Here is a 27991-nt window from a genome sequence, read left to right as displayed (position 1 = left end):
ATAATGCCCAGAGGTTAATTAAAGGCACACAGAGAGATTGAAATGTAGCCTCCCACACCCCTAGGGTGTTCTCAAGGCTGGGATAAAGCTGCTCTTTCACTCAGTGTGTTTGTTTTGTTTTGTTTTTTTTTAGCTTGAAGGTCGACCTGACAAACTTGTGCCAGAGGTGCCTTGAGTGTAACGTGGAGCAGTGGGTGTGGGTCCTTCCCCTTCTGCACTCCTTTGCTGCTCCCCTGCAGCAGGAGCACGGGCTGCTGGAGGAGGATGCCTGGGCAGGGCTGGAAGGGCTTCCATTTGCTGAAATCAGGAGGAAGCAACATGGGTGAGTTTTCCAGAGCTCCCGGTGCACTCCTCTTCTATTTTTTTTGTTTGTTTGTTTGTTTTTCCCTCCCTCATTTGTAAAGAGTATGAAATGTAGCACGTTTGGGGTATTTGGGCACAGGCACACTGGTGGCTCAGAGGTCACTGAGTGTAGCCCAGCTGGGCACAGTGTGACCCCTCAAACACAACCCCCCAGTTCTGCCAGCCAGGGAGCAGGTGGGAGCTAAAGCTGCTCCTCTTGAGTAGAGTCTGAGCAAGACCTGGAGTTTCTCTTCCCTGAGTGCTTGTGCTCAGTGGTTTGGTTCTGCAGTGCCACCCCAGGGACTCCCACTGATCTCAGCTGCAGGGACAGAAGCACAGGAATGAGGAGGAGGCTCCTGTGTGGGCTGCACAAGCTCAAGGCCCTTTGTTCCTTGGAATGCTGAAGATTTTGTTTTGTCTCCCCTCCAGAGGGACCCTGCTGGCACAAATGAGAGAAAAGAAGCACCTGGTGGAATTTGATGGGACTCTGGTCAAGTCCTGGTTCTGTGTGCTGCCCCTGGGGAGCCTGGCTGAGTTCATAAGAGACTTCTCCAGTGAGCTCTTAGTTACCCTTCAGGGTGTTCTGTACAGGCTGGAGAATGTTGACCTCTCGTGGAGCCGCTCTCAGGTTAGTCATCTGGCAGCTTTGCCCAGCTCTGGGATGAGGGCTCACACTGGGCTCCTGGCTGTCCTTGGGCAGAACTGAGCACCACTGAGGGCACTGGGCTGGCAGCAGGTCACAGCACAGAGAGCTTCAAACCTGGCTGAGAGCAAAAACAGCTGCTCTGAAGTCAGACCCTCCTCAGGGGGAGAGTGGGGGTTATCTGCAGCAAAAAGTGGTGTTGGCATTGTTGAGGGGAGGTTTTCTTAGCTGCATTTGCTCTTGGTTAGTGATGGCAAATATTTCATTCCTGACCTCCTCAGACATCTACTGAAACTGATTTTTGCACACGAGGGTTGGGCAAGAGGCTGCTGGTTTGGGAGATTTTCCTGCTGTTGTGAAAACTCTTGTGTTGATGTGAGGACAGCAGGAGTAGGGCCTTGCAACTAATAATAGATTTGAGACCTCCAAATTGCAAGTACAGCTTGGGTTTGTGCATGTAAAAGCTGCCCAGGTATTGGCTCTGACATCCAGTAAATAAGCTCTGCTGTTTTACAGTGTATTTATAAAAATGTTGGAGAAAATGCAAAAGAATAGTGAGTTCCTTCTTCCTCAGCTAATCAGAAATCAGTCTGTACAATTTCTTCCACGGTTTCATATTTTTGTCTTTCCAGTCTCAGATAGAGGAGATTCTCAACACAGTGCTGAGTGCCTTGGATGAGCCCCCAGCCAGGTAAGTGCAGTGCACCTCTGTGACAGTATTGTCTGCCTCTGCACCAGGGCTGGGGCCCTGCTTGTGTGCCTTGAAATCTCTGTGGAGAAAACAATCCTGGAGTTCTATCCCAATTTTAAACCCAGCTGAGGGAGGCAGCTGCCACACCATGTTGAATTTGGTGGGGTTTTTACTTTGTTTTTATTTTTTTTTTTTTGTTTTTCCTCTGAGCAGAAAATTAACTGTCCCTCTGTGTTGCTGCCCTGCAGAGCTCTGGGGGCTCCTTCTTGGCAGGGCTGCTTGTCCTGCTGCCTCAGGCTGCACGAGAGGCTCTGCAAGGCTGCCAGGACTGTGAGCTTGTTCCTGATCCCGGCCTCTGCTGCCACCCTGATTGCCAAGGTTGCCCAGCTTCAGCCCCCAGCTGTGAGTACCAAGAACTCTTGGCTTGATGCCAGCAAGGTAGCCAGAAATGTCACAGGAGTGGCACAACATGCTGGGTTTGGGTCAGACCCAGTCTCAGTTTGAAGAACTTCACACTCTAAGCAAGACTGTGATACTATGAGAGGTGTGGAGTCACCTGATGAGTTTGGTTCTTATTGAAAATAAGGTCAGGTGCTCAGGTTTACTGTGATAAGCTTTATTTTAAGGCTGGTTTTGTTTCCCCTTAAACATTTGCTGTCTTTACTTCCTGGAACAAGCTTAAGCACAACCTGCCTGTAAGCACTGCACTTTCCCAGCCTCTGCTCTTTATTCAAGCAGTGCTGGGTCTGTTGCTGGCCTCGTGTGTTCTGGGTGTGTTTGGGCCTTCTCTTTAGAAATAGTGATTTAAATCAGTTGTCCATTGCTGTCCTGCTTGAGCTGTGTTTATTTTGTTGTCTTCCCCTGTGTGTGGGGCAGGTTCCAGGGGATGCTGTGCAGGAAGTGCCAAGGCTGCTCAGTGGAGCTCTGAGGGAAGCTCGTGCCTGGTTCAGAAACGTTTTAAAGGAGAAGTTACTGAAGGAGTACCTGCACCACGTGGCCTTCTCTTTGTTCTTTGAGCTTCGGGTCTGTTACCTTCTGATAATGTCAGTACAAAGGGGCTTTGCAGTGGCTTAGCCAGGGTCTTGAGTCTGCTGCTCAGAGCTCTTTGCTGGGCTCTGCAGCTGTGGCTGGGTAGGGAACGGGTGGGATGGGCAGTGTTGGAGCTCACCTCTGCTCTGCTCATCCTTGGTGTTCCTGAAGGCCCTGCTGGGGTGAGGAGCTGCCCCTTGGTGTTGTCCTGCTCCCGGTGTGTCCCACTGGTTGTCGTCAGGCCTTCCAGCAGGCAAAGCTCAGAGCAGCCCTGCCAGCCTGAGCTGCTGCTCCCGGCCCTCCCTGGGACAGTTTGCAGCAGCAGGGTGGAAGTGGCTCATCCAAAACTCTCCTTCAGCAGCTGAGACACTTACACGCTGTTTGGGCTTAGAAGCTGCCTTTTGCAACTCTGGGAGTGTTCCTTTTCCTCAGGGTGGAAACATCTGGAAGGGCTGCAGGCTGTCTGAGGCGTGTGGGGCATCTCTACATTGTTCTTTTCATTTCCTTTCTCTGTGAAATCCCAGCACTCAGTGCTTTGGGTTGGTGTGTTTGTCCCCTGCAGGCCTGGAATAAGTTTGTGACTATCAGCTTTCCAGATGAGCAGTTCACCCAGACCTGGAGGAACACTTTACTTGCAGATCTGAAGAAAAGAATCCAGCAGGTAGGGGAGACTCCAGGCAGCCTTGGCTGCTGTCCAGAGCAGATGCAGTGGCTTGTGCTGAGCTTGGAGCAGGACAGGTGCAGAGTGGCTTTGGCCATGACAAAGTCCCGCTCTGTAACCTTGGTCAGTGGCCTGGCTGCAGGTCCTGGTGCTTCAGAGGAAATCCACATTCTGAACAATTGGGTCACCTCTGTGGGTTTAAGAACCAGCGAGTGCAAAGTAAACACCATGGGGTTCAGAGAAGCCAAGCTGGTGCCTCTCTTTTCATTCCTTGTGCTGTTCAGGCTCCCAAATGCACACCCAGCTGTGTTAGTCCCTTCCAAAGTGACACTGTCCATCTCCTCATCTCCTTCCTACAGCAGTTACACATTTCCTTAAGCCATTGATTTTCACAGTGAAATCAGGAAACAAATATTTTCTGCTGTGAGCTTGGCTTGGAGAGGTGGATATTAAGTAATCACACTCTTTAGATGGAAGTCATTAAAGTCTTTTCCAAGCATTTGTTTGTTTGATCTCTCTCCCAGGCCCTCAGAAATGGGCTGATGTTCAGGTTCCTTTTATTGTCCTGATAGCAGCACTGCTTCATGCTGCCAGGAGAAACACTTTTGAGTTGATGAGAAATCTCCCTTTTGCCCTTCAGGAGCCTCCAGTGAACCAAATCTTGGTGTACTGCTGTCAGCATCCCCAAATCACGCAGATGGACCCCTGCATCAGCTGGTGCTTCCACAACTGTGCTGTGGAGGCTGTGCCTGCAGCTTGCCAGGTATGGTGTGTGCCCTGGTAGGGGAAGGGAGGAGACAGAAAAGTTAAATTCCCCAGCAATTCTGTTGCACAGGGGTGTGCCTCGTGGTGGAAGGGGAAGGTGGATGTTGCTTGAGCTGCTGTGGGTTGTTTGTTAAAGCAACAACAAAAATATCAACAAGAAATCAGGAAATGAGGTCCGTGAGGAATATTTGTGATGTGTTTCCACTGTGAGCTCTGGAGTCAGTTGTGTCACAGGGCTGGTTTGGCAGGCACAGACCCAGCGGGACCCCAGGGTCTGACCCACCCCTGCCCCTCTGTGTGCCCTGGCAGATGCAGAGCAATCTCCTGGAGCAGATCTCTGCCTACAACATGGGCCAGTTCAGCCAGCTCGTGTCTGCTGTCATTGTCAAGTCGTGGCCAGTCAGGCCTGGGCAGTCTGAGGGTGATTTTGATACAATTCTGCACCACCTGCTCACGTGGCCTGACATCAAACATACCTTCAACTTTAATGGTAGGTCTGTAGTTGGGTTTTAGGAGGCCCTGAGAAGCTTTTCTCTGCCCCCCTGCTGCCACTGCACAGAGCAGCAGAGAGGAATTGTCCTGCTCTTGTTTTAGTCCCTATCTCAAAGCTTGAACTATTCAGCTTGGAGAGGGAACTCTTTGGGTTTGGAGAGGGAAGGCCAAGGAAGAGGGAGCCATTATTCCACTTCTAATCCACTGCAGCTTCCTCACGATTTGTGGACCATAACTTTTTTCTCTGAGGAGTTCTCACAAGTTATTGGCACACAAAAATGCCCAAAGAGTTGGCCAAGTGAATGGATCCTAGTGGCTTTTGTTTGCCCCACAGGGTTTGGGTCCGGGCTCTCCGTGGAAAGTTTCCACATTTCTGTCCTAAATTCCTGGCTTTGCTCAAAAAGACATGAGGGGTTGGAGGGTGGTGTGAGTCCACAGGCTCTTGGGTAGGGGCTCAGTAGGAAATGGAAGGACTCTGTGCCATGGCATGGAAAAGTTCCTGATTCTCCCTGTTGTTTGGGAAACATGACGTGCTTTGTGTCTGGAACAGGATCAAACAGAAACCTCCTGGACAAGCTGACAGAAGAAGCCAAGGATGTCATGGCCATAGCAGACTCTGTGCTCATGAGTGTCACTGACGACATCCACAGCGGCTGCATCCTGGTGAAACACCTGGAGGAGGTGTTCCAGCACCAGGAGCAGTTCCTCTGCATCTGGGAGACAAGTGAGGGATGGCTTCAAAGGGGCATGGTTGGCTGAGAGCATCGCTGTGGTGATGCTGGGGATGCTCAGGAAGGGGCTGGGGAGGCTCAGGAAGTGCTGCAGCACTTTGGAGTGCTCTCCCTTAGCCTGGGCAGGGATCTCCCAGCTCCAGTGTGTGTTGTCACTGCAGGGTTAGTGACTCTGCAGTTCCCAGCCTGAGTTGGGATGCAGGGCTTGGGAAGCTCTGCTTTGTGACTACAGGTGAGTTTTCTTTCAGAGCACCAGCAACGACCAAGTGAGGAAAAGGAGCTGCTCCAGAGAAGCCTGAAAGAGCTGCTGGCATTGAGGCATGAGGAAGTCACACAGCTCAGAAGAGAGGAAAAAGCAGTAGGAACCTTCCTGAGCATGTGCAGGAAGGTGCAGAAGTCTGTGAGAGGTAGAGTTCTGGGGGAGCAGTCTGGAAGTGGCAACTCTAGAAAACAGCATTTTCCTTGAAAATCCCTTGGCTTTGGGAGCAGGTTTGATTCTAAGCCCCAAAGTGAGGGTGAGGAGGGGTGGGGGAAGTAAAACCAGAGCAGTGAGGGGATCAAGTGAGTGATTGTGCATCAAATGACACTTGGAGGGGTCCACCTGCCTGGTAGCATTTTGTGGCTTGAGGAGGGGGATGAAGGGAGCTGGAATCAGCCTGCACCAGCTGATCTCCCTCTGGCCTATCTCTGGTTTACAGTGAATGTTGGTGAGGTGGCATTTCAACACTCAAAAGATCTTCGCTTCAAAAGACTGAATCAAGTTGTGATGCTGGGAAAGAGGCCCCTGCAGGCTTTCTACAGCCTGAGCCCTGAGCTGAAAGAGTTTGTCCACAAAATGCACTCTTTCAAGGACAGCCTGATCTTCCAGCAGTTCTGGGAGGAGGCAGCACAGAAGGCAGGAGAGGAGTATGTGTGTGACGGTCCAGAGGAGGATGAGGAGGAGGACGAGGATGAGGATGAGGAGGAGATTGCTCCTGAGCTGGACCTTGATGAGGTTTTGAACAGCGTGATCCGCCCTTGCTTTGACAGCTATGCCATGCTGTATGATGATCTCAGATCGGGAAGTCTCACGCTTTCTGCAGTGGATAGAACTTTCCAGGAATTCACAAATCATCCTGAGGATCTCAGGGTGGAGCTGAACACCATCTGTGGCCTTCAGCCAGCAGAGGACAGAGGCTGGGTTGACCTGCGAGTGCAGCAGATCCAGCAGTACCATGAAATGCATTTAACCTTGGATGCTGCCAAGATCATTGCCCATGTCAAAGAGAGTTTAGGCCTCTCTGGTGACTTCAGTATCCTGGAAAACTTGTTGCATATAGTAAGTATCCCTGACCTTGGCTTTGTACTATCAGGGTGTTGGCTAAATTTGAACCTTCCCGCAAGTCTACCTCACTTTTTCAGAGCCATTTCTTGAAGCAAAATGGTTATTTGAGGTAAAAATCAGATGTTCCAAGTGCTTTTGTGTAGTCATTCCTTAAAGGGAGGTGATGATGCTGCTCTGTTGGGGTGTGGCTTTGCAGAGGGCTTTCCTTTCCCTTCTGCAGAACCAGTGGCATTCCCAATTCCAGACTCAGTGTGTGTTTGCACCTTTTGCTTTCCAGACAGAAAAGCTTGAATCCTACAAGACCCAGAAGCTGGATTCCATCAGCCCTGAGCTCGTGCAAGCCAAGAAGCTGCTGCAGGGGATCACTGTGCCCCGCCGTGGCTGTCTGAGGGAGCTGGCCCAGCAGAAGGAGTTTGTCTGCTGGGTCAGAGAGGCACTGAAAGGTGTGTGCTGCTCACCCAGGAATCACAGAGTACGAGAAGGGATGGCAGATTGTGTGGGGGCAGAAGGAACACTGAATCCCTGACCCATCTGCTTTGTGCAGCTTCTGGTGTTGAGAGTTCCATCTCTGATGGGTTTTGGTGTGCAGTGTGCTATGAGGACCCTTTAAACGTGCCCAGGCACTGGTGCAGCACACAGGGACCACCCTGCTGGGAGCTGGGCTGGCCTGGAGGGCTTCAGCAGCTGCTGCTACTCAGTTCAGACCCGTTGTTTCAGGGGATGAAGCTGTGTGTGTGCCAGCTGAGCTGTCTGTCCTGCACAGTTCACCTGAACGCACCCCCAGACACTGCTCCCATCCTGGATGGGGACCTGGGGGCCTGTGGGGATCCTTGGATGGATGGATGGCCAGGGAGGGCTGATGGGGAGGGGGCAGTTACCCAGGAGCTGCCGTTCCAAACTTTCTCCCTGCATTTCCTATAGAGGGTGTGATGAGGGCTGGTATCGAGCTGCCTCACACATTGCTCACTCCTGTGTGCCTCATTTCAGACATCAACGAGCTGAAGGTGTTTGTTGACCTGGCCTCCATCTCGGCGGGGGAGAACGACATGGACGTGGACCGTGTGGCCTGTTTCCACGGCACTGTGCACGGCTACTCCTCCCTGCTCTACGAGCTGCGCCACGACTCGGGCTTCGAGGACTTCATGCGCTGCTTGCAGAAGCTGTGGCGAGCCCTGGACAGCGATGAGACCCTCCCCGAGAAACTGGTGAGTGCTGCTGGAGCGGGGCCTCTGCATCCTCCTGCCTCTCTGCCTTCCAGGAGTGACTGGAAGTTGGGCTGCACTGGCCAAATGGCACCTGTGACTCTTGTTATTGATATTCCTGTGGCACAAAAGTTCCCTGCAGCAGCTGTAACTGGTGTTTCTCCAGGGCACCATGAGGCTTTCCAGTGTGATGTGGTGTGGCCTGGCTTGTGAAAGTTTGGTGGGGAAGAGGGGAGGCAAATGCCTGGGACCTCTTACATGTTTCAGCAGGGTCTGCCTCTGTAGCAGGAGCTGTTGGAGCGCTGTGGGCTCTTTCAGCCTCCCATGGAGTGGGTAAGGAAGAGCTGTGCAGAAGGAGCAGGCTGAAACCAGTACTCATTCCTTTCTTCCTTCTCCATTACAAAACTCTCGTGCCAGCCCAAGATGTTTGTCCTGGTCAGGTGTGAGCAGAGATCACATTTCAGAGCAGTTGGGCAGTGCAGTGTCTCCTCTCCCCACAGCGTGCTTCGGCCCAGCACCTGGAGTGGCTGAAGACAGTGAAGGAGAGCCATGGCTCCGTGGAGCTGTCCTCGCTGTCCCTGGCAGCTGCCATCAACAGCAGAGGGGTCTACGTGCTGAGGGCCCCAGCTGATGGCCAGAAGGTGAGGCTGAGGTCACTCAGCTCCCTCTGCCCCTCCTGCCCGGGGGCTGCAGCCCTGGCCTGGGGCAGAGCTCAGCCCCAGCCACGCTGACAGCTCCTTCCTGCTCCTGGCAGGTCTCCTTGGACAGTGTCCTGCGCTTCACCCTGCCGGGGAGCTCGGGGGACACCGAGGCCTGCTGGAAGTACTCGCTGGCAGAGCTCCGCGAGCTGCAGAACAAGCTGATGCTCATGTCGGCCAAGGGAGAGCAAGGCCTGGAGGTGGAGAGGTTCTCTGAGGTCAGATTCCAAACCCAGAGGGTTACTGGTGTTGGGGCCAGGCTGGGTTTTCCCTTGAGTATAAGCGTTTGAGGCTGTGGTTGACAGTGGAGTTGCTGGGGGGGTGGTCACAGGCACGTGGGTATTCCTGTGTTCCTGCCTTTGGTTCCTTGCTAAGGTGGAACTAAGCTGGAGACAGAACAGTGAACTGGTTGGTGGCCTTATCCTCTGGCTGCACTGGGGATTGTCCTGGCTGGCAGCATCACTGTCATTTTGTAGCAAGCTGGGAGTTCCTTCCTGATTTCCTGGGGATGCTGCTGTTGAAAAGTCACAGAGAGTCTGTGGCTGCTGTGCAAGGCCTGACACACCTTGGGGCCAAAGACTTTCTCTTCATTGAATGTCTTTCCAGTGGTTTCGTGGCTGAAACTCGTAAATCAGCTTGTTTCTCTCTCCTCTGTCCTCCCACAGGTCTTTTCCAATGTCCAGAGACTTGCCCAGGCCTTTATAGACCTGTACTCAGCTGGGAACATGCTTTTCCGCTCCTGGCTTGCCCAGGTGTATTGTTCACCCCACAAAGAATCCTGCGTTTTTATAGACTTCTCCCTAGGCCCCATCCCAGTGCTGGAAGGGCAAGGGGATATGGCAGCTGTGCTCCCAGCCCTCTGCAAGACCATGGAGAGTTTCCTGGAGAGCTGGAAAAGCTTCATGAACGCCAAGCGTTGTGAGCATTTCTACCTGAACTACTACAGCGCGGAGCAGCTGGTGTTCCTGTGCTCAGAGCTGGGCAGGGGCAGCCCCAGCCAGGCTGCCCTCATGATGCTCTCCTTCCTCAACCCCCACTGCACCGAGCAGGATGTGCTCACAGCCCTCGAGAGCCAGGGCCCTCCCAGCTCAGCCCAGGCTGGCTCTGACTTCCAAGTGCTGCTGGATGGGGAGAGGGACCTGAGCGCGTGGCTGGAGCACATCTGGGAGTGCTACATGAGCAACATGGGCTCCTTCCTCCCCAGCTGCCTGGACATGGACACTCTGGGCGTGTGGCTGAAGAACCTGGCCAGCAGGGGCAGGGATCGTGTCACCAGAGACTTCCCTCAGGACCTGCTCTACGTGGGCCAGCCCAACCTCATCAGCTGCCCTCGCTCCGAGGTGCTCAGCTCCGCCCTGGCCATTTACATGAACAGCCCCGAGCAGCCCCTTCCCACCTTTGACGAGGTGCTGCTGTGCACGCCCCAGACCAGCGCAGAGCAGGTGGGGCTGTTCCTGCGCCGCTGCCTCATCCCCTGCCAGGGGGGGAACAAGATCTACACCATGCTCTATGCCGATGAGCTGAGCTACGACGTCAGCAAGAGGGCAGAGGAGCTGTTCCAGCACCTGCAGTGCTACAACAGCTCCTACAGGCTCATCATCCTGTGCAACTGCGAGGGGGAGAACAGCTACCTGCCCTCTGCCTTCAGCCACTACAAGGTGCACATGATTCCCCAGAGGCCACGGGCAGAGATCCAGCAGTACCTGCAGCGCCACTTCCGAGTGCCTCAGCCCTCCGACTCGGCCGCAGCCGTGTTCAAGGAGCACGTGTGTGTTGGGATTGTGTCCTCCAAAAGAGCTGGCATGGGTAAGATGGCATGGGCAGCGTGGGCTCTGCTGAGAGCTCAAAAGCAGGGTGGGGTTGCCCTTGCCAGGTTTTGTGTCAAGATTTAAGCGTCTCGGTCAAAAAGAGCAATTCAGACTAGTCAGTGCAGGGAGGTGAAAGCTGGAAGTTGCCTTGTGCCATGGTTTGACTTTAGAAACAAGCACAAAAGAGAACAGACTCAAGTCCTAATAAAGAGTAAAGCTTCTCTCAGGCAGTGGAAGGAAATAAAGCTTATAGATAAACAAGAGCCATGTGTTGGATTCCAGGCTCCAACCAGCTGCTCAAACCAGATTTAGACTTTCTTCTGGAATGCCTTTTTGGAAGCTCCAGAGATTTTAGGGCATGGAGTACTTAAGCATTTTATTTCCTTCTGTCTATTATGGTCTTAATGTGATATATCTGATATTGATAGCTGTAATTCTTGTGGTGTTTTTAATAACAGGGAAATCTCTGTATGTGAAGAGGCTGCATGAGAGACTGCAAGAAGAGCAGCCTGATTGCACAGAACTTCTGAAAACCATCAGACTGATTGAACCAGAAGTGGATGAAGATAAAGTGCTGAAATCTCTCCTGCCTTTTCTGAAGAAAGAACACCAGACAAAGCCCATGATATTCCATTTTGATATCACCTCCTCAGTGAGTACATCCCTCCCTCTCACAGCTGCCTTGTCCTACAGGTTCTGTGTGGACCCTTTCAGGAGCTTTCTTTAAAGCTCTTTTTTCTCATCCAGCCATTTCCCTAGCTTGTGTTCTCTCATTATTGTGTAAGTAACACAAATACTATTTAGGTGATTGAACTCTGGAGCAGTTGCCCAGAGAAGCTGTAGAGTCTCCACCTTGGAAACATTAAAAACCTGACTGAATGTGGCCCTGGGCAGCCTGTTCTAGCTGAGCCTGCTTTGAGGAGAGAGCCTCCCCACCCTCAGCTGTTCTGTGATTCTGTGAAGTTGTGATGGATAAATAAAGAAGTGCTTTGCTATCTCTCCTTGTGACAGGTGCAGCGTGGCATTCCAGAGTTTCTCTTCAAGCTGTTGGTTCTGCAGTACCTGACAGATAATAATGGCAATATGTGGCTAAGGCAAAAGTGTCACCTGTACATCATTGAAATCCTGGAGGGGTCCCCAGTGCCAAAGACAACAGCCAGACCTGTAGGTACCAGCAATGCTCCTTTCTGGGAATTTCTCAGTCACTTTGCACGTGTTTGTGCATAGCTGTGGTGAGCTGTAGAGACTGTAACTGTGAACACAGCACAGGAGTTCCCTATTTCATTGGAGGTGTGCTGTATTCCATAACAAACTGGTGTCCCTGGTGTTGTACAAAGTGTCGCTAACACCAGACAGCAAATTAGGCCTGTCTGGTTTCATTGGGTTGATGATTTCTGAAGGCATGTTAGTCTCACTGCCCCCACTGTAACATTTATAGGAAATATAAAAATGCAAAATCCAATCTCCCTCACGGTAATTTGCATGTTTGAAAGTAGGGGAATATTTATATGGATCTGTAAGAACAGAATGTAGAAGCAAATGGAATAAATACCAGCAGTTTCTTGGGTTTAGTTTTCTTTGAAGCAGCCTTGAGAAGGGGCTGGAGGTGATGCCAGGCTCATGTTCCTGGAAGGAAAATGTAGGAGGGAAGAGGATTCCTTGGTGCACTTTAAATGGATGAAAGGATGCACGGGGAAAAGGCTGGCTCCTGTTCCTCAGGTCTGTGGTTTTAGGCAAGGAGACTGTTAAGAACAGATTAACTAAGCTGATGAAGAGTGAGGCTGCAGCTCTGCGATGACCTTTTCTTTTCTTTTACTCTTCTCCAGATGTCAGTGAACCAGAAGTATCACTTCTTGGATGTGTTCCCTAAAATAACATGCAAGTCTCCCAAAGAAGTGCTAGAAATGGAGACACTTGGGAACCGTGCCGGGCACGTGGGAATGGACGAGGAGGAGTTTTGCAGTGAGGCTTTCCAGAGACCCTTCCAGTACCTGAAGAGGTTTGACCAGGGCTGTAACCTGGACAGGTTCTGCTACGAGGCGCTCTCGGTGGAAGGCAGCCCTGCAGAATGCCTGCAGCTCTTCCTGCTGCACTGCGGGGTCGTGGATCCCTCCTGGGCAGAGCTCCGCAACTTCACCTGGTTCCTCAACGTGCAGCTGAGGGACTGTGAAGCCTCTGTCTTCTGCAACCCTGACTTTGTCGGGGACACTCTGAATGGCTTCAAGAACTTTGTGGTTGGCTTCATGATTCTAATGGCGCGGGACTTTGCGACCCCCTCCCTGAGCATTTCCGACCAGAGCTCGGGAAGACGATCCTCCCACCTGGAGAACGTTCCGGAGGAAGATCTGCTTCCTTTCCGCATCAGGAAGAAGTGGGAGTCAGAGCCTCATCCCTACCTGTTTTTCAATGAGGATCGTGTGTCCATGACATTCATTGGTTTCCACTTCCAGCAGACCAGGAATCGCATTGATGCCATCAATCCTCTGAACGGGACTGTCATCAAGAAGGACATCATGACTGCCCAGCTCTACCAGGGCCTGTTAATGCAGAGGGTTCCCTTCAACGTGCCCTTCGATCAGCTGCCCCGCAACGAGAAGCTCGAGAGGCTCTGCATGGTGCTGGGGCTCCCCTGGGTGTTTGACCCTGATGAGACCTACGAGCTCACCATGGACAACATGCTGAAAATCCTGGCCATCGAGATGCGATTCCGCTGCAACATCCCCGTGGTCATCATGGGAGAAACGGGCTGTGGGAAAACCAGGCTGGTGAAGTTCCTGTGCCAGTTACGCAGAAGCTTCATCGAGGTGGAGAACATGAAGCTTGTCAAGGTTCATGGAGGTACCACCGCAGAGATGATCTACGCCAGGATCAGAGAAGCAGAAGCCCTGGCTATATCCAACAAGGAGCAGCACGGCTTGGACACCGTGCTCTTTTTCGACGAAGCCAACACGACGGAGGCCGTGAGCAGCATCAAGGAGGTTCTGTGTGACCGCACGGTGCAGGGGCAGCCCCTGGCCCCTGGCTCTGGCCTGAGGATCATCGCAGCCTGCAATCCCTACCGGAAGCACACGGACAGGATGATCCAACGCCTGGAGCTGGCTGGGCTGGGCTACCGGGTGAAGGCCGACGACACCCGGGAGAAGCTGGGCTCCATCCCGCTGCGGCAGCTCGTGTACCGCGTGCACGCGCTCCCGCCCAGCATGATCCCGCTGGTCTGGGACTTTGGGCAGCTCAACAACTGCACCGAGAAGATGTACATCCAGCAGATCGTGCAGCGCGTGGCCGAGCAGCTGCTGCTCGTGACCAAGGACGACGTGAGGACGGTCACAGAGGTGCTCTTTGCCTCCCAGCAGTACATGAGGCGGAGGGACGATGAGTGCAGCTTCGTCAGCCTGCGGGACGTGGAGCGCTGCATGGAGGTGTTCAAGTGGTTTTACAGGCACAGCCCCATGCTGCTGAGGGAGCTGGAGAAGTATCTGGCTGAGAGGAAAGCCCCCAAGGGCAGCAGTGACAGAAATGGTGTCATCTGGTCCTTGGTGCTGGCAGTCGGGGTCTGTTACCACGCGTCCCTGGAAGAGAAGGAACCATACAGGACTGCCATCAGCCAGGTCCTCCCAAAGCCTTATGATACCCAGAAAAAGATTTTGGAAGAAATCACTCTGATGCAGGACTTATTCCTGAGTGGGGTACCACTCCGGGATACCATAGCAAGGAACTTGGCCTTGAAGGAAAATGTCTTCATGATGGTCATCTCTATTGAGCTGAAAATCCCTCTTTTTCTGGTGGGGAAGCCTGGGAGCTCCAAATCCCTGGCAAAAACCATCGTGGCCGATGCTATGCAGGGCCAAGCAGCTCATTCTGATCTGTTCAAGGACCTGAAGCAGATCCATCTCGTGTCTTTTCAGTGCAGCCCCCTCTCCACTCCAGAGGGCATCATTGGCACTTTCAAGCACTGTGCTCGATTCCAGGAAGGGAAGAACTTGGAGGAGTATGTATCAGTGGTGGTTTTGGATGAGATTGGGCTGGCAGAAGACTCTCCCAAAATGCCCCTGAAGACTTTGCATCCACTTTTGGAGGATGGCTGCATAGATGATGTCCCTCTTCCTCACAAAAAGGTTGGCTTCATTGGGATTTCCAACTGGGCTTTGGACCCTGCTAAGATGAATCGAGGCATCTTTGTGTCTCGTGGTGACCCCAGCAGAGAGGAGCTCATCGAGAGTGCGAAGGGCATTTGCTGCTCGGCACGAGGGGCTCTGCAGAAAGTTGAGCAGTATTTCCATCACTTTGCAGATGCATATGAGAACATTTGCAAGGCCCAAAACAGGGAGTTCTTTGGCCTGCGTGACTACTACAGCCTCATAAAGATGTTTTTTGCCCTAGCCAAAAGCTCCAAAAGCGAGCCCACACCTCAGGACATTGCCGCAGTGGTTCTTCGTAACTTCGGTGGCAAAGATGACGTCAATGCCTTGGAAATATTCACTTCCAAGTTGCTGGAGAAAGGGGAGATACGTGCTCATGACATCAGTAGGATAGAGCTGATCCGACAGAACATTTACAGCAGCGCTGAGGATGGGGACTGCAGGTACCTGCTGGTGTTGACTGAGAACTACGCTGCGTTGCAGATCCTCCAGCAGGCTTTTTTCACTGCCCGCCAGCAGCCAGAAATCATCTTTGGCTCCAGTTTTCCTAAGGACCAAGAATACACCCAGATATGCAGGAACATCAACCGAGTGAAGGTGTGCATGGAAACCGGCAAGATGGTTGTGCTCCTCAACCTGCAGAACCTCTACGAGAGCCTCTACGACGCCCTCAACCAGTACTACGTGTACCTGGCCGGGCAGAAGTACGTGGACCTGGGGCTGGGCACGCACAGGGTGAAGTGCCGGGTGCACCCCGAGTTCCGCCTGATCGTCATCGAGGAGAAGGAGGTGGTGTACAAGCACTTCCCCATCCCGCTGATCAACCGGCTGGAGAAGCACTACCTGGACATCAGCACCGTGCTGGACAGGGCGCAGCGGGAGGCCGTGCAGGAGCTGGAGCGCTGGGTGCGGGAGTTCACGGCCGTTAACACGGAGGAGCACTTCGTCAGCCAGCAGCAGTACAGCCCCGCGGACGTGTTCGTGGGCTACCACGCCGACACCTGCGCCTCGCTGGTGCTGCAGGGCACGCAGCGCCTGCGCCCGGCCTGCGCGCCCGCCGAGCTGCTGCCCCGCGTCGCCGAGCGGGCGCGGCTGGCGCTGCTCAACTGTGCCACCCCCGACGCCGTCATCCGCCTCTGCAACTCCGTGGGGGTGTTCATGGCGCCCGCCCTGGCGCACACCTACTTCAGGGAGCAGCACCACACCTCCTTCGCCGACTTCCTGGGTGCCCACGTGCGGGCAGGGGCTGGGCCACAGACTGCCTTCACCGAGGTGAGCCCAGGGCGCTGCCAGCTCTGCCGGGGCACTGCCAACCTTCCTGGGGCACTACCAACCTTCCCGGGGCATTGCCAGCCCTGCTGGGGCACTGCCAGCCCTCCTGACCCCTCTCAGCTCTGTGTGCCAGGGCTGCAGCATGGCACCACCTGTGTGTGCCGCTGTGATGGGTGTGCAGAGCTGGGTGCTGGCAAATAAATGCTGATTTTGGGGTTCAGTGCAGCTCTGCAGCAGGCTGGGATGCAGTGCAGCTTTCCAGCAGGCTGGGGGAGCAGTGCAGCTCTGCAGCAGCCTAGCGGCCCTGCAAGCACAGGTGCTGCATCGCTGCCCCTCTCTCCCCAGGTCACCACCTTCTCCCGGCTGCTCACCAGTGCCGACGTTGCCTGCCTGGAGAGGGAGGTGCAGGGCAAGGCCCAGAGGCCCCAGCTGCTGTTCCTGCAGCAGTTTGACACCGAGTTCTCCTTCCTGAAGGGCATCCGGTGAGTGTGGACCGGGGTTTCCCTGCAGTGGGCTGGCAGCTGTGTGCAGGGTGTGTGGGCAGAGCACGCAGAGCAGCACAGATGGAAAAGGGAGCCTGTGCTGGCACGGGGCTGGCTCTGCCCAGATATCTGCTGATAAGGGACAAACCTTGTCAGCTCCATCACATGAGATGGGGTTTGGTGGTTTTCTCTCTCCTCCTGCAGCAGCCAAAGCTAGTGTGGAGTGACTGGCTCTGTGGTCTTTAATGTTTGATCTTTATACTCAGTGACTTCTGTTAAATCTCTTTTCACTCTTCAGGGATTTCCTGGATTCCACTACAGGAAATAAAGTCCTCATTATTCAGACAGACTTTGAAGGTGGCTCTCAGAATGCCCAGCTCATTGCCTCAGCCAAGTGAGTGGGTGTGGAGTGCTTCAGTTCTGCCTGGCCACTCCTCCCTGTGTTTGGTTATTGGTGCTCTTTGGGGATCTCACACTCAGCAATGTGCAATCCTTTATTCTGTAGCAGAATGAATCCAAATGCACTGATTGTATTTCAAATAATGCATACCCGAAGTCAGAGTAAGCTAGGCTGGGTGAAATGAGCAGATAATCCCCTTTGAAGTGTGAATTCTGGGCACTGGCTGCAGGATTCCCGAAGGGCTGAGGGCCACGGGATCATTCAGGGCACAGCTGGAGGTGGCAGCTCAGCACCACAGCTGGGAGGGAGGAGTGGGGGTCACCTGTGCCTGTTGTGGGACAGGACCCGTGTCCGTGGGCCCCTGTGTGCCCCTGCCGTGCCACCAGCATTTCCCCTCTGCTGCAGGTACACCGTGGTCAATGAGATCAACAAGGTGGACCTGGGAGAGGCCTCTGTCTTTGTTTACTTCATCATGAAGCTCTCCCGGCTGAAAGGAGGCACCTCCTACGTGGGATTCCATGGAGGTGGGTGTGCCCATCTGTCCCTTCAGGCAGTCTGTTCCTTTCAGTGCTGACAAGCTGGGCTCGGTGTGTCCTGTGGGTTGTCAGAGCTGCTGCCCAGGGGAGCAGTACCTGGCAGGGAGCACCTTGTCCTGCCTGCTGACAGACAGGTCCCCTCTGCAGTCGTGGAGAGCAGCACAGAGCCATGAGGGTGACTCTGTGGCTGTGCTGTCCTCCAGAGGCCCTGGAGCAGGTGCTGGTGTGTTCAGCAAGGTTCCTCTGGCTCTGGGGGCTTCTGAGAGCCTCAGAACCTTGGAACTGTCAGGCAGGGATGTGTGCAGCAGCAGAGTCTGAGGGCATTGTGCTCTCCCCTCCTGCAGCTAGAGGTGAGAGTTGGTGACCTGTGAAGGTAACCCAGGGGCTGGCAGGTGATTCTGGGGGAGCTGCTCTGGAAGAACAAGGCTGGGAGTGATTCCTTGTTCTGTGCCTGCAGGGCTGTGGCAGTCGGTGCACATTGACGACCTGCGCCGGTCCAAGGACATGATCTCTGACCTGACAGCCCTGCAGAACCTCACCATCAGCCAGGTGTTCTCCCAGGAGCCAGCTGCAGCCAGAGGTGAGCTGTGTGCTGGGGAGAGGGGGAGCTGTGGCCCCACACTTGGTGCTGCAGGAGCTGATGCCTGCCACAGCCTGTCTGATGACTTTCCTGGTTTTGGGGGGCTCCCCACATGTATTTAATTCATTGCTACAACTTTAGGTCATCAAGCAAGCTAATTTGGTGTTTCTCCCTTTTATTTTTGACAAAAATGTGGCATTTGCACTGCTCAGCAGCCTGAGTGCTGCACGGCACAGACTGACAAGGATCTTTCTTTCCCCTCAGCTTTTTCTTACTCTTTTCCTTTCACCACACTGCCTGACAGGAGTCAGGGAGAGCTTAAGGCATTAGCTCAGTGTCACATTTCTTCCAGCTCTTGCTGCATGAGGCCTGACAGCCCGAGCAGCTGTGGCTGTGTTTGAGGTGACTCTCAGCTACTCATGCAGGTGCTAATGGCTCTCTGGCAGATGTTCTGCTGCTCTGGGATGCAGTTGCTAAAATAAACTCTGATCTGACTGATGCAGGAGTGCACTGCTGCTTTCTAATGAACATCCTCCTCCTTAGCTGCAGCTCTGCCTGCCAGTGGAGAAGCTCAGCAGGAGGAGGAGGAGGCTGGAACACCAGTGCCAGGAGCAGAGCACCAGGAGGTCAGTTCAGAATACATTTGTTTGCCTCTCAGCTGTCACTGTGGCTCTCTGCTCTGTCGTCCATGGGTGCAGCCCACCTTTTGTGTCCCCTTCACCTGACACCAATCAGCAATATTTGCATCGTGAGTGTTACTGATCAGACACAAGTTCCTTCTCCCCACTCCCAGTCAAAATCAGCATCACTGAAGAAATCAACCATTCTAAGGACTTTAATTCCTTTGTCATTTAATTATTCTGATTTTTAAACATCAGCTCTGAGTTTCTGTTTCCTTCCTTCCCCTGGAGGTGGGAGCTGTGCTCCTGAGCCTCACTCCAGCCGTGTGCTCTGAGCTGGAGCTGGCTGAGGGCTTGGCTGTGCTGCAGCCACATTCACACTGCCCTGTGTGCCCCTGGCAGCCTCAGCTGGGCATGGCCAGCACCAGGGACACGGAGCATTTCCCAGGAAGGGCACATTTTCCCTGGTCACATCAATTGTTTCCATTTCTTTCCTCAAACTGCTGAATCTTGCCCTGCAGGAGTCTCACCTCAGCACAAATGCTGCGTCACAGGCCAGGTTGAGTGGGCACAGAAGCTGCATCACGTTCCTGGCAGCAGAGGGCTGAGAATGGCAGCTGGGAACAGGGATGGAAAGGCAGCAGCCCTTGGAGGGAGCCTGGGAGCCTTTCAGGGGAGGGTGCTGGGGCCAGGAGGGTCACTCTGGGGAATGACCCTGTGTCCTGGGCAGGGGGAGATCCTGGACACCACGGTGCTGCTGAGGACCTGTGTGCAGAGTGCTGTGGGCATGCTGAGGGACCAGAACGAGGACCTGAGCCGCAGCAGGAGGAGGATTGAGATTCTGCTTGGCCTCTTCTCCACAGAGGATGAGCTGAAAGGTGTGTGCTGCAGGGAGGTCAAAACCAACCCAAACAGCTCGCTGGGGATGCAGAGCTCTGTGCTGGGGTGCAGGCAAGGGGGCTCTCCCCAGAATGTGTCCATGCTGCAGCGTGTGGGTGGGTGCAGGGCTTTTCTGCTGTTTAAGTGGTGGCTTTTTCTCTGGCTGTGCTGCCTGGTTTTTCCCCACTTGGCCAATTATTGGAACAGTTGTCAAATGCTGTGCTCGGTGGGATATTTGGGTCCAAGCTAATGGAAAAGAAAACACAAGTTCCCTGTTGTTTTGTAGCCTCTTTCCTGAAGATAACCAAGGCTCGTCTCTCCAGCCTGTTGAAGAAGCAAGAAGAAAATTCCCTTCACCCAAAGAACTGGGTGCTTCGGGAGGCCTCCAACCTCAGTGCTCTGCAGGAGGCAGGTACCTTCAGGTGAGCCCTGCCTTGTCACCTGCAGCCTCCAGGAAGGGTCTGCAGGTGGCACCTGTGCAGCAGGGACAGCAGCTTGGTGTAATTGGTGTGAACATTTGCAGTGTCAGTCCCCAGGCTGTGCTGGAACCTCTCTGAAGGCAATTTTAGCCTCTCCTGGGGAAGGGGGGGTTAGAGCTGCAGGGGCTGTACTGGGACAGGGATGCACAAGTGCTTGAGTGGCATTACAGGTGAGCCAGGAGTGAGAAGTGCAGGGTTTTCTGTTGGTTGTGTTCTTTCCCATAAAGGCAGCATTAGGATTCTGTCACAGGCAAAGGTCAGCAGTTATTCAGGACAGGCCCCCCCTGTTTTGCTGATGGTGTTGCTCACGTTCCCTCTGGGTTTCTCCATCTCTCTCCCCCAAGGCACACCCTGTGGAAGCGAGTGCAGAAGGTGGTCACTCCCTTCCTGGCTCTCCTGGTCGCTGTCATGGACAGGAATGGCAATCTGGAGCTGCTGGCCAGGCCGGGAGCCACGTGGGTGACAAAGCTGTGGATGTTCATCTTCGGTGACTCCAAATTCCTGAGTGTCTCTCCCGGGGTGGGGAAGAACAGGTGAGCCTGGGAGCAGCAGGAGGGCTGGGATGGGCTGGGCTGGGCTGGGCTGGCAGCACCAGGAGCAGCCCAGCACTGGCTCCAACCCCCCAGAGCAGAGGGATGTTGTTTGTTGGCTGCCCCAGAGGGCAGCAGGGCACTGCTCACAGTTCAGCCTGCTCTCCTCAGAGTCCTGCAGTTCCCTCCCTTCTCTCTCCCTTCCCTCCTAGGGCTCAGTTGCTTTCTGCAGTCTCTGCCTTCCCAAAGAAAAGCCCTGTGCATTAATGACCTTTTAACCCCCCAGCCCTCAGCCAGAGATAATCCTGGTGCAGAACAACATGATGGTATCTGCTGATGCTGGGAATGAGATGCCCTTCAGCTGGAGGATAAAGGAGTACCTGGAAGAGATGTGGTTGGAGGCTCAGTACATCCAAAACACTGAAGGTGAGAGCCTGGCTTCAGCATCTCCATCCCCTGCCCTTTGAGCTCTGGGTTGTCACTGCTGTGCCCCTCCTGTCTCTGGAGTCACCTTCAGTCCCTCTGCTCCTGTGAGCCAGCAGAGTTCTGTGCAGGCAGCTCTTCTTGTGCCTCTCACCATTCATCTTTCTCACCTGTGCTGTGCCCTTGCATTCAAAGTGCTGTGGAGCAGCCAGGAGTTAATGACAAGGTGAGACTGCAGAAATACAACACGGTGCTGGGCTGACAAGGCCTGGCCTGAGTCCCTGCTCAGTGCCCTGGATGAGGGGAGTGCTGGAGGCATCAGTGATTAATGAGGTGTCAGTGTCTCTAGGATAGATGCTGTGTCAAAGCCAGCTTCCTCCTAACATCCAGCTTTTCTCTGCATCCTCATTTTCCAGGCCATGCTGAGAAGTTTGTGGAATACTTCCAGAAAACTGCCCTGGGAAAATTCATCTCTTCTCTGACTGAGGGAGAAAGGCAGATGCTCTTTGAGTGCTACATCACAGACTTTATTGTCTTGACCATCGGTGTGTCCTCCCAGGAGGAGCTGCAGGTCAGGGGCTGGAAATGCTTTGGATGGGGAGGAGAGTGTGATGCCTGTGAATGTGTCCTCCTGAATCAGCCCTGCCCTGGGGAGAATCCCCTCTGAGACAGCAGCAGGGGAACCCCAGAGCTGACACTGAACACTGGGGTCACTCAGAAAGGCAGAACCTGTATAAATTGACACATTTAAGGCTGTCTTTGTAGGGAAATGATTCTCGTCTTTCAGAGAATTTAGCCAGGCTTTCCAGTACAAAATTATAAAATTATAATTAGATATAAATGTATTAGATGTAAATATATATCTATAAATAAATAAATTAGATATAAATATGTTAGATATATATATATAAATAAATTAGATATAAATTATAGATATATATAAAAATAAATAAATTAGATATAAATATATTAGAATTATGAGAGCACTTTCTCACCTTTGGCTCTGTGTCCCACCCCGCAGTGTCTGCGCGGGGCGTTCCTGTCCTGCATGGAGCAGTGGGTGGCAGAGTGCCCCTGGAAGAAGGAGCTGGTGCCCTCGCTGCCCTGGGCCCACCTGGCACACAGCCGGTTCAAGAGCCGCCTGCAGAACTTCTCCAGGATCCTGGCCGTGTACCCCCGGGTGACTGGGCACCTCCTGGGCCAGCAGGGGTGCAGGATTCCCTGCTCAGAGATGGTACAGTCACTGCCTCAGCCTGCTCTGCTCCTCAGTCCCTTGGGTTTCACCCACGGCAGAGGGGGAAGCACAGGCTGGGGCTCCTCAGAATGGGGGATGATCTGCTGTGTTCTTACTGCCACAAGCGGGTTTTAAAATAGTTTGCCTTGCTTTTGCATCAGTTAATAGGACATGCTAACGAGCCAAGCCACAAACATGAGAATTGCAGAGCTTAAAGTAATCAAGTAGCAAGCCAGACTGAGAGCCCAGGGTCCATAAGTAATTCTGAAACGCTGCTGTTGTCACCCCTGGCCCTGGTGTGTGCAGGTTCTGGACGTGCTGGCTGCCATGGGCTGTGCTGAGGAGCTGGAGAAGCTGGTGCAGACAGCTCCCCCTGAGCTCTGGCTGCAGAGGGTGAAGAACCTCCACATGCCCATTGAGTTCCTGTGCAAAGAGGAGAGTGCCCAGCGCAGGGGCAGCCGCTGCCACCAGCTGCTCAGGGAGCTCAGGTGAGTGCCCAGCTCTGCCCACAGCCCTGCTCTTTGCCTCGAGGTGCTCTGGGGCGTTGGAGCAGCCTGGAGCTGTTCTGGTGCTGCTTTTCTCAGGCTTTGCAAACCTTTCCAGGTTCCTGCTGGGCTCAATTGCATACCAAGCAGCAAGAAACACATTTTTTTCCCCTCATCTCCTGCAGATTCTCTCTCTAAATTTGGCAGTATCATCTGGTGCATTCCATCTGGGTTCAGGGGTTATTTAAAACTCTCCTCAGGTTCCTGTTAGCCAGCAGTGTCTCCCCACTTCATCCTCTGTGCATAAGGACTCAAGAGATGGGGAATTTCACTGCCTCTTGTGTTTTGGAAGGGAGCCCAGAGCACTATCCCAGTTTCTCACAGACCTTGTTTAGTTTATTAAAAGTGAAGAAAGTGCAGCTAATTGTGATTGGTATTTTAAAAAGTTTTGAGACAGAGGTGTGAGAAGGTGTGTGCAGTGCTGCTGTCCTGCTGCAGTGCTGCCTCCAGGCCAGGCCCTTCAGCCCCCTGAGTGAAGTGCTGGAATGTTCTGTCCTTGACAAAAACCCCTCTGGGAAGCCAAAGTGCAGTGCCAGTGAGAAGTGCAGGGTGCTGTGGAGGGCAGCAGGAGCAGCAGTGAGCCCTGGCTGCCCTGGTGCCAGCCTGCTGTGCCCCCAGGGCCTGCTGGAGCCGTGTGTTTGCCATGGCACTCTTTGTGGAGCACGTCCTGCTGGGCATCCGCGCCCTCATGCCCGAATTTGAGGGCTTGGTGAGGAAATACACCCTGCTGCTTGCCAAGGTGAGCCAAGCTGCCATTTCACCTCTTCCCTCTTCTGCTGATGGTGGCAATTCTGCTCTCAGGTGTTGCAGCTCAGTCACTGGGCCCTGTCCTTTCCCTCTGCAGTGCTTCCAGCACGATTCAGACATGAAGTCCCATCCAACCTTTGTTGCAGTGGTGACAGTGCTGTGCCAATGCAAGAACGAGGTCAGCAGCAGGCTCTACAGGTACTGGCACTGGGGCAGGCTGCAGGGGCCAGCAGGGACATTGCCAGCACACCGTGTTATGGCAGTGCTGCATGGGTGCAGTGGAAGCCAGGGGAAGAGCAGTGACCCTGCCTGGTCCTGCACCCTGGGCTGAGCAGTGAGCCAGCTCTTGGTCTAGTGCAGCTGAACGTGTTCAGGGCTTTTGGAAGCAGCTGAGCTCATTGCTGTTTCTGCATTCCAGGCATGGTCTGGAGCCGTGTCCCATCTGCCTGGGAGAGCCCAAGGACCCCGTGTGCCTGCCCTGCACCCACGTGTTCTGCCACAAGTGCATCAGCCAATGGCTGGTGCCAGCACAGATGTACTGTCCCTACTGCAGGGCTGCTCTGGAGGAGGTGCAGTTGACTGTCTCTGAGGAGCTCAGGTACTGCAGCCACCCTCTCCAAGGTGGGAGCATTCAGTGGGGAGGCTTGGTGAGGAAATGCTCAGCTCAGATGGTGAACATGAACAGAGTGGGGGGTGAACTCTGCTTCGTCCCTCTGGAGCTGAACAGGCCCTGTCTGTTCTGTTGCTTATAAAAAGGGGAAAGCTGCCTTGGCCTCTGTAAAAGCAAGCAAATCATAGAGTGGTTTGGGCTGGAGGGGACCTCAAGGATCGTCTCGTTGGGAAGGTTGGAAAGTGCCTCCCTTGGGTGACTTTAGCCTGTGTGTGCTCAATCCCTCTGTGCTTTAAGGGGTTCTGTGTTTGCCTTTGCCCCTCCCAGAGCTGCCGTAGCAAAGAAGGCCCTGTTCCGCCAGAGGTGCAACAATTTCTTCATTGACATGGTCACCACCATGTGCTTCAAGGACAACGAGCCCCCTGAGCCAGAGGTGATCCAGAGGCTCCTGGACCTGCTCTTCGTTCACAGAAGCCTCGTGAAGGACCCAGGTGAGCTCCCTTCACCCTCACACTGTCCTATGGAGCTGGAGCTGTCCCCACCTTCTCTCAGCTGCCAGAGCTGTCCTCCCCTTGTCTCCACAGATCACCCAGCTGTCTACACCAAATTCCTGTCCCCGTTTAATGATGAGGTGGATGAGACTCCCATCATCCGCTCAGTGATGCTGAAGCTGCTCCTGAAGTACAGGTGGGCACAGTCAGCCGAGGGAGGTTAGGCCAGGCCAGGTTCAGCTCAGTTCCTCATCAAACCCATCCCATTGTTCTCCTCACCTCCCTGAGTTTCATTGAATCTCACACTCACCACAAAATCTCACAGTCTTTGCATTAGTCATGCAGCTTGGCTGTCTGGTGGTGCAGTGTGAGCAGCCTGTGCAAGGTTTACCTGGCTGTCCCTCACTAACCTTCTGCTGAGGGTGGATGCCTGGTTCTGCAAGGTGGCTGAGTAGCTGCTCTGATCTAGGTCAGCAAAGCAAAACTCCTAATTCACTGAAATTTAATCAGGATTTAAACTGATCTTGTGTCTGCCCCACAAGACCCCCCATTCCCACAGCCCTCCCAGCCTCCCTTTGCAGGCAGGGCTCAAAGCCCCTTCTCAGGTGTGCCCACCCCCTGAACCAGGTGCCTTTTGTCCTGAAGGGCTCAGTGAGCTCTGCTGATGACCAAAGCCCAGCTCATTGCCAAATGTCACTGCAGAAAATGGCACAAGGGCTTCTCCACCTTGCAGCTGGCTCCAGAGTGACCCCAGCTGTCACCCAGCCACTCTGGGAGCTGTGCTCAGGGCAGGGGCGGTCCTGCCACCATGGCAGCTGTGTCAGGGTCTCTCTCTCTCGTGTAGCTTCAATGAAGTCAAAGATGATGTGCAGCGTTACCTGTCCCAGGTGGAGCACAACGAGCTCCTAGAGAAAAATGACAAAAAAGAGCTCTACCTGCTTTTTGTCAACTGCTTGGAGGTAAGAGCTGGGCCAGGAAACTGTTGCAGTTTCATGAGTAAAAAAAGCCAAGAACAGAAATTCTTCTGCAGTTCTAGGTGTGTTTCTTGTGTATGTAACTATTTTTCCCACTAGAAAGCCCAGAAGGAGTTGATACCAAATCACCTGGTCAGAACTTGCTCTCAGGAATGAGCCTTGCTTTTCAAGGAAAGGCTTGAGTGGCTTTGCAGTGGTACATAAATTCTTTCCCTTGGACAAGAGTCTGGGTGTTAAACCTCAACCTCCAGCACAGGAGTGCAGCAAGCAGGGCCTTTCTCATGGCAGCAGCCCAGTGCTGAACTGCTTCTTGTCTCCACAGACCCTTAAATCATTGTGCCTTTTGGATTGTTCCCTTGCCTCCCCTTGCATAACCTTCAGGGCTTTGGACAACTTGAGACCAGTGTGACAGCAGGGGAGAGGTTTTATTACTTACAGGATTTTGTAGTTAAAATCACCATTTGTGTTCTTGCTAAGGGACAGACAGGTAGAGCTTGGCATCTTGGATCATGGAATGTGTGTTATTCACAGCCTGCTCCTGGCTCTTGCTCAGCTCCAAGCTTGGGGAGTTTGGGACAGCTGGGGCACATCCTAAAAATGGGGTTTGGCAGGGGTTTAGGATGAGGGGCAATGGCAGTGGGGTGGAGGGTTAGGGATGGTTTGCTGTGCTCATGGCAGGGTGGACTGGAGGGTCAGGGATGCTTTTCTGTGCTCGTGGCACCCCAGAGTGGGTAGGTGGGTGCCATGGGGACACAAGGGTGGCTGGGTGAGGTGGCTCTGCCACTCACCAGTGTTGTGGCCTCTCTCCAGGATTCCATGTGCGAGAAGTTGGAGAACAGCCTGGGATGTGGGCACGGGAGCAGTGTGCCTGAGGACAGAGCCTTTCCAGAGCACTACCTGCCCAGCAGCAGCAGAGGGGCTCCCCAGGAAGCCTCTGTGCAGTACCTGCAGGCCGTGGCCGAGGTGCGCCTGCGCCTGGCCAGGGCTGCAGAGCTCATCTTCCACCTGCAGCAGCACACACGTGAGTCTGACTGCTCTGCTGGGAGTGCTGGGCACGGGCATGCCCTGTGCCCTGCTGGGACCTGTTCTGTGGGACACAGGCATGCCCTGTGCCCTGCTAGGACCTGTTCTGTGGGACACAGGCAGTGCCCTGTGCCCTGCTGGGACCTGTTCTGTGGGACACAGGCATGCCCTGTGCCCTGCTAGGACCTGTTCTGTGGGACACAGACAGTGCCCTGCTGGGACCTGTTCTGTGGGACACAGGCATGCCCTGTGCCCTGCTAGGACCTGTTCTGTGGGACACAGGCAGTGCCCTGTGCCCTGCTGGGACCTGTTCTGTGGGACACAGGCATGCCCTGCTGGGACCTGTTCTGTGGGACACAGGCAGTGCCCTGTGTCCTGCTAGGACCTGTTCTGTGGGACACAGGCAGTGCCCTGTGTCCTGCTAGGACCTGTTCTGTGGGACACAGGCAGTGCCCTGTGTCCTGCTAGGACCTGTTCTGTGGGACACAGGCAGTGCCCTGTGTCCTGCTAGGACCTGTTCTGGTGCATGCCCAATAAGGAAAGCAGCTATTCCCTTTTTCCTTGGGGGTATCAGTCATGTCTGTGCCCTGCGCCAGGTGTTACAAGTGCTCTGTAACTGGTAGCAAGGCTGTGCTGGTGACCCCAGTGTAGTTACTATGGAAGGAGATTTATTTTATCCTCCTGATGCTAACAGTGAGATTTATTTAGAGCCCACTAAATTGAACTTTAAAGCATAAATGCTGCTCGAGACCCAGGACTGCTGTAAGGGTTATTGTTTTATATGAATGAGAGCTCTGCACAGCTAGGAGGGATTAAGAGTTTATATTGATGAGTTTATACCTTCCCTGTCAAAGAAATGAATCATTGTCTGAAATGTGGCTGAGGAAGTGCCCCGGACAAAACCTGAGGAAGGGAGGGCTCTGAAATTCTTCTGTGTGATAACACAATACTAATAAAGGCATTGGTGCTACAGCTGGGGCAGACAGAAGAGTTTTGCAGGATGAGATGTGCTTTTGCCTCGTTGTTTTAACCTGTTTTTTCCCCTCCAGAGCCAGAGCAGATGAGGGATGAGCAGCGTTTCCTGAAGAGTGTGGAGAAGTTCTGCAGCCGTGCCAGGAACGACTGGCACTGTGTGTACCTGGTCAGGAGGATTGCCAGCCAGCATGGCATGGAGTTTGCTCAGAAGCTGGTCACAGAGCCACGCTTCAGCTGGGTGTTCCCAGCAGAGATTCTGCAGCAGGTAGACAAGAGGCATCTCCTGGTGGTGGTTCTGGTCCCCTCTTTGCCTTCACTTTGTGCTGCTTTGGGTGTTCCTGCTGTTGTGTGGCTCTTGGGCCAGAGTGGCAGTGGCTGGGAGGTGACTTCTCCTGGTTCTCTGGTGAATGGAGACTCCCCTGGCAGCACCATGGCTGCTGCTGCTGCTGCTCTGGGGAGCCTGAAATGCTCCAGGGTGTCACTGTAGGACACAAAATAACACGACACACACACACTGCTGTTCTCGTGGTGAAAAGGGAAGTTTATTTTCTGACTCCAACACTTACAGATTTCCAAAAGTGACAGTGGATTGTAGGGTGACAGTGCCACCTCTCCAATGACGCTGAACAAACCAACAGTCATCAAATTTTTTCTCCTCCACAAAAG

At 53.7% G+C, this 27991-nt stretch overlaps 1 protein-coding gene across 1 annotated transcript in view; it reads left to right on the top strand.

Moving 5' to 3' along the window:
- The window catches only part of RNF213 (ring finger protein 213), a 45700-nt gene that overhangs the window by 8428 nt on the left and 9281 nt on the right, over positions 1-27991 (top strand). Inside the window, exons 9-47 of the mRNA XM_059485692.1 lie at positions 134-322; positions 772-970; positions 1618-1676; positions 1925-2078; positions 2553-2699; positions 3268-3366; positions 4007-4129; positions 4441-4621; positions 5174-5347; positions 5603-5761; positions 6053-6672; positions 6956-7121; positions 7666-7883; positions 8381-8521; positions 8635-8796; positions 9244-10384; positions 10845-11038; positions 11398-11550; positions 12213-15797; positions 16143-16279; positions 16578-16673; positions 17085-17203; positions 17673-17795; positions 18339-18421; positions 19146-19293; positions 19581-19716; positions 20118-20306; positions 20590-20729; positions 21143-21297; positions 21748-21960; positions 22267-22448; positions 23124-23244; positions 23350-23450; positions 23671-23850; positions 24190-24353; positions 24447-24549; positions 25198-25312; positions 26138-26348; positions 27400-27590. Of these exons, the coding sequence (XP_059341675.1) occupies positions 134-322; positions 772-970; positions 1618-1676; positions 1925-2078; positions 2553-2699; positions 3268-3366; positions 4007-4129; positions 4441-4621; positions 5174-5347; positions 5603-5761; positions 6053-6672; positions 6956-7121; positions 7666-7883; positions 8381-8521; positions 8635-8796; positions 9244-10384; positions 10845-11038; positions 11398-11550; positions 12213-15797; positions 16143-16279; positions 16578-16673; positions 17085-17203; positions 17673-17795; positions 18339-18421; positions 19146-19293; positions 19581-19716; positions 20118-20306; positions 20590-20729; positions 21143-21297; positions 21748-21960; positions 22267-22448; positions 23124-23244; positions 23350-23450; positions 23671-23850; positions 24190-24353; positions 24447-24549; positions 25198-25312; positions 26138-26348; positions 27400-27590 (10771 nt within the window). The remainder of the gene's footprint in view (positions 1-133; positions 323-771; positions 971-1617; positions 1677-1924; positions 2079-2552; positions 2700-3267; positions 3367-4006; positions 4130-4440; positions 4622-5173; positions 5348-5602; positions 5762-6052; positions 6673-6955; positions 7122-7665; positions 7884-8380; positions 8522-8634; positions 8797-9243; positions 10385-10844; positions 11039-11397; positions 11551-12212; positions 15798-16142; positions 16280-16577; positions 16674-17084; positions 17204-17672; positions 17796-18338; positions 18422-19145; positions 19294-19580; positions 19717-20117; positions 20307-20589; positions 20730-21142; positions 21298-21747; positions 21961-22266; positions 22449-23123; positions 23245-23349; positions 23451-23670; positions 23851-24189; positions 24354-24446; positions 24550-25197; positions 25313-26137; positions 26349-27399; positions 27591-27991) is intronic.

The sequence above is a fragment of the Ammospiza nelsoni genome, chromosome 19, assembly GCF_027579445.1.
Source record: "Ammospiza nelsoni isolate bAmmNel1 chromosome 19, bAmmNel1.pri, whole genome shotgun sequence".
In the NCBI taxonomy this organism is placed as follows: Eukaryota; Metazoa; Chordata; class Aves; order Passeriformes; family Passerellidae; genus Ammospiza; species Ammospiza nelsoni.
Note: the sequence above shows the minus strand (reverse complement) of the source record. Positions and strands in the feature narration are given on the sequence as shown.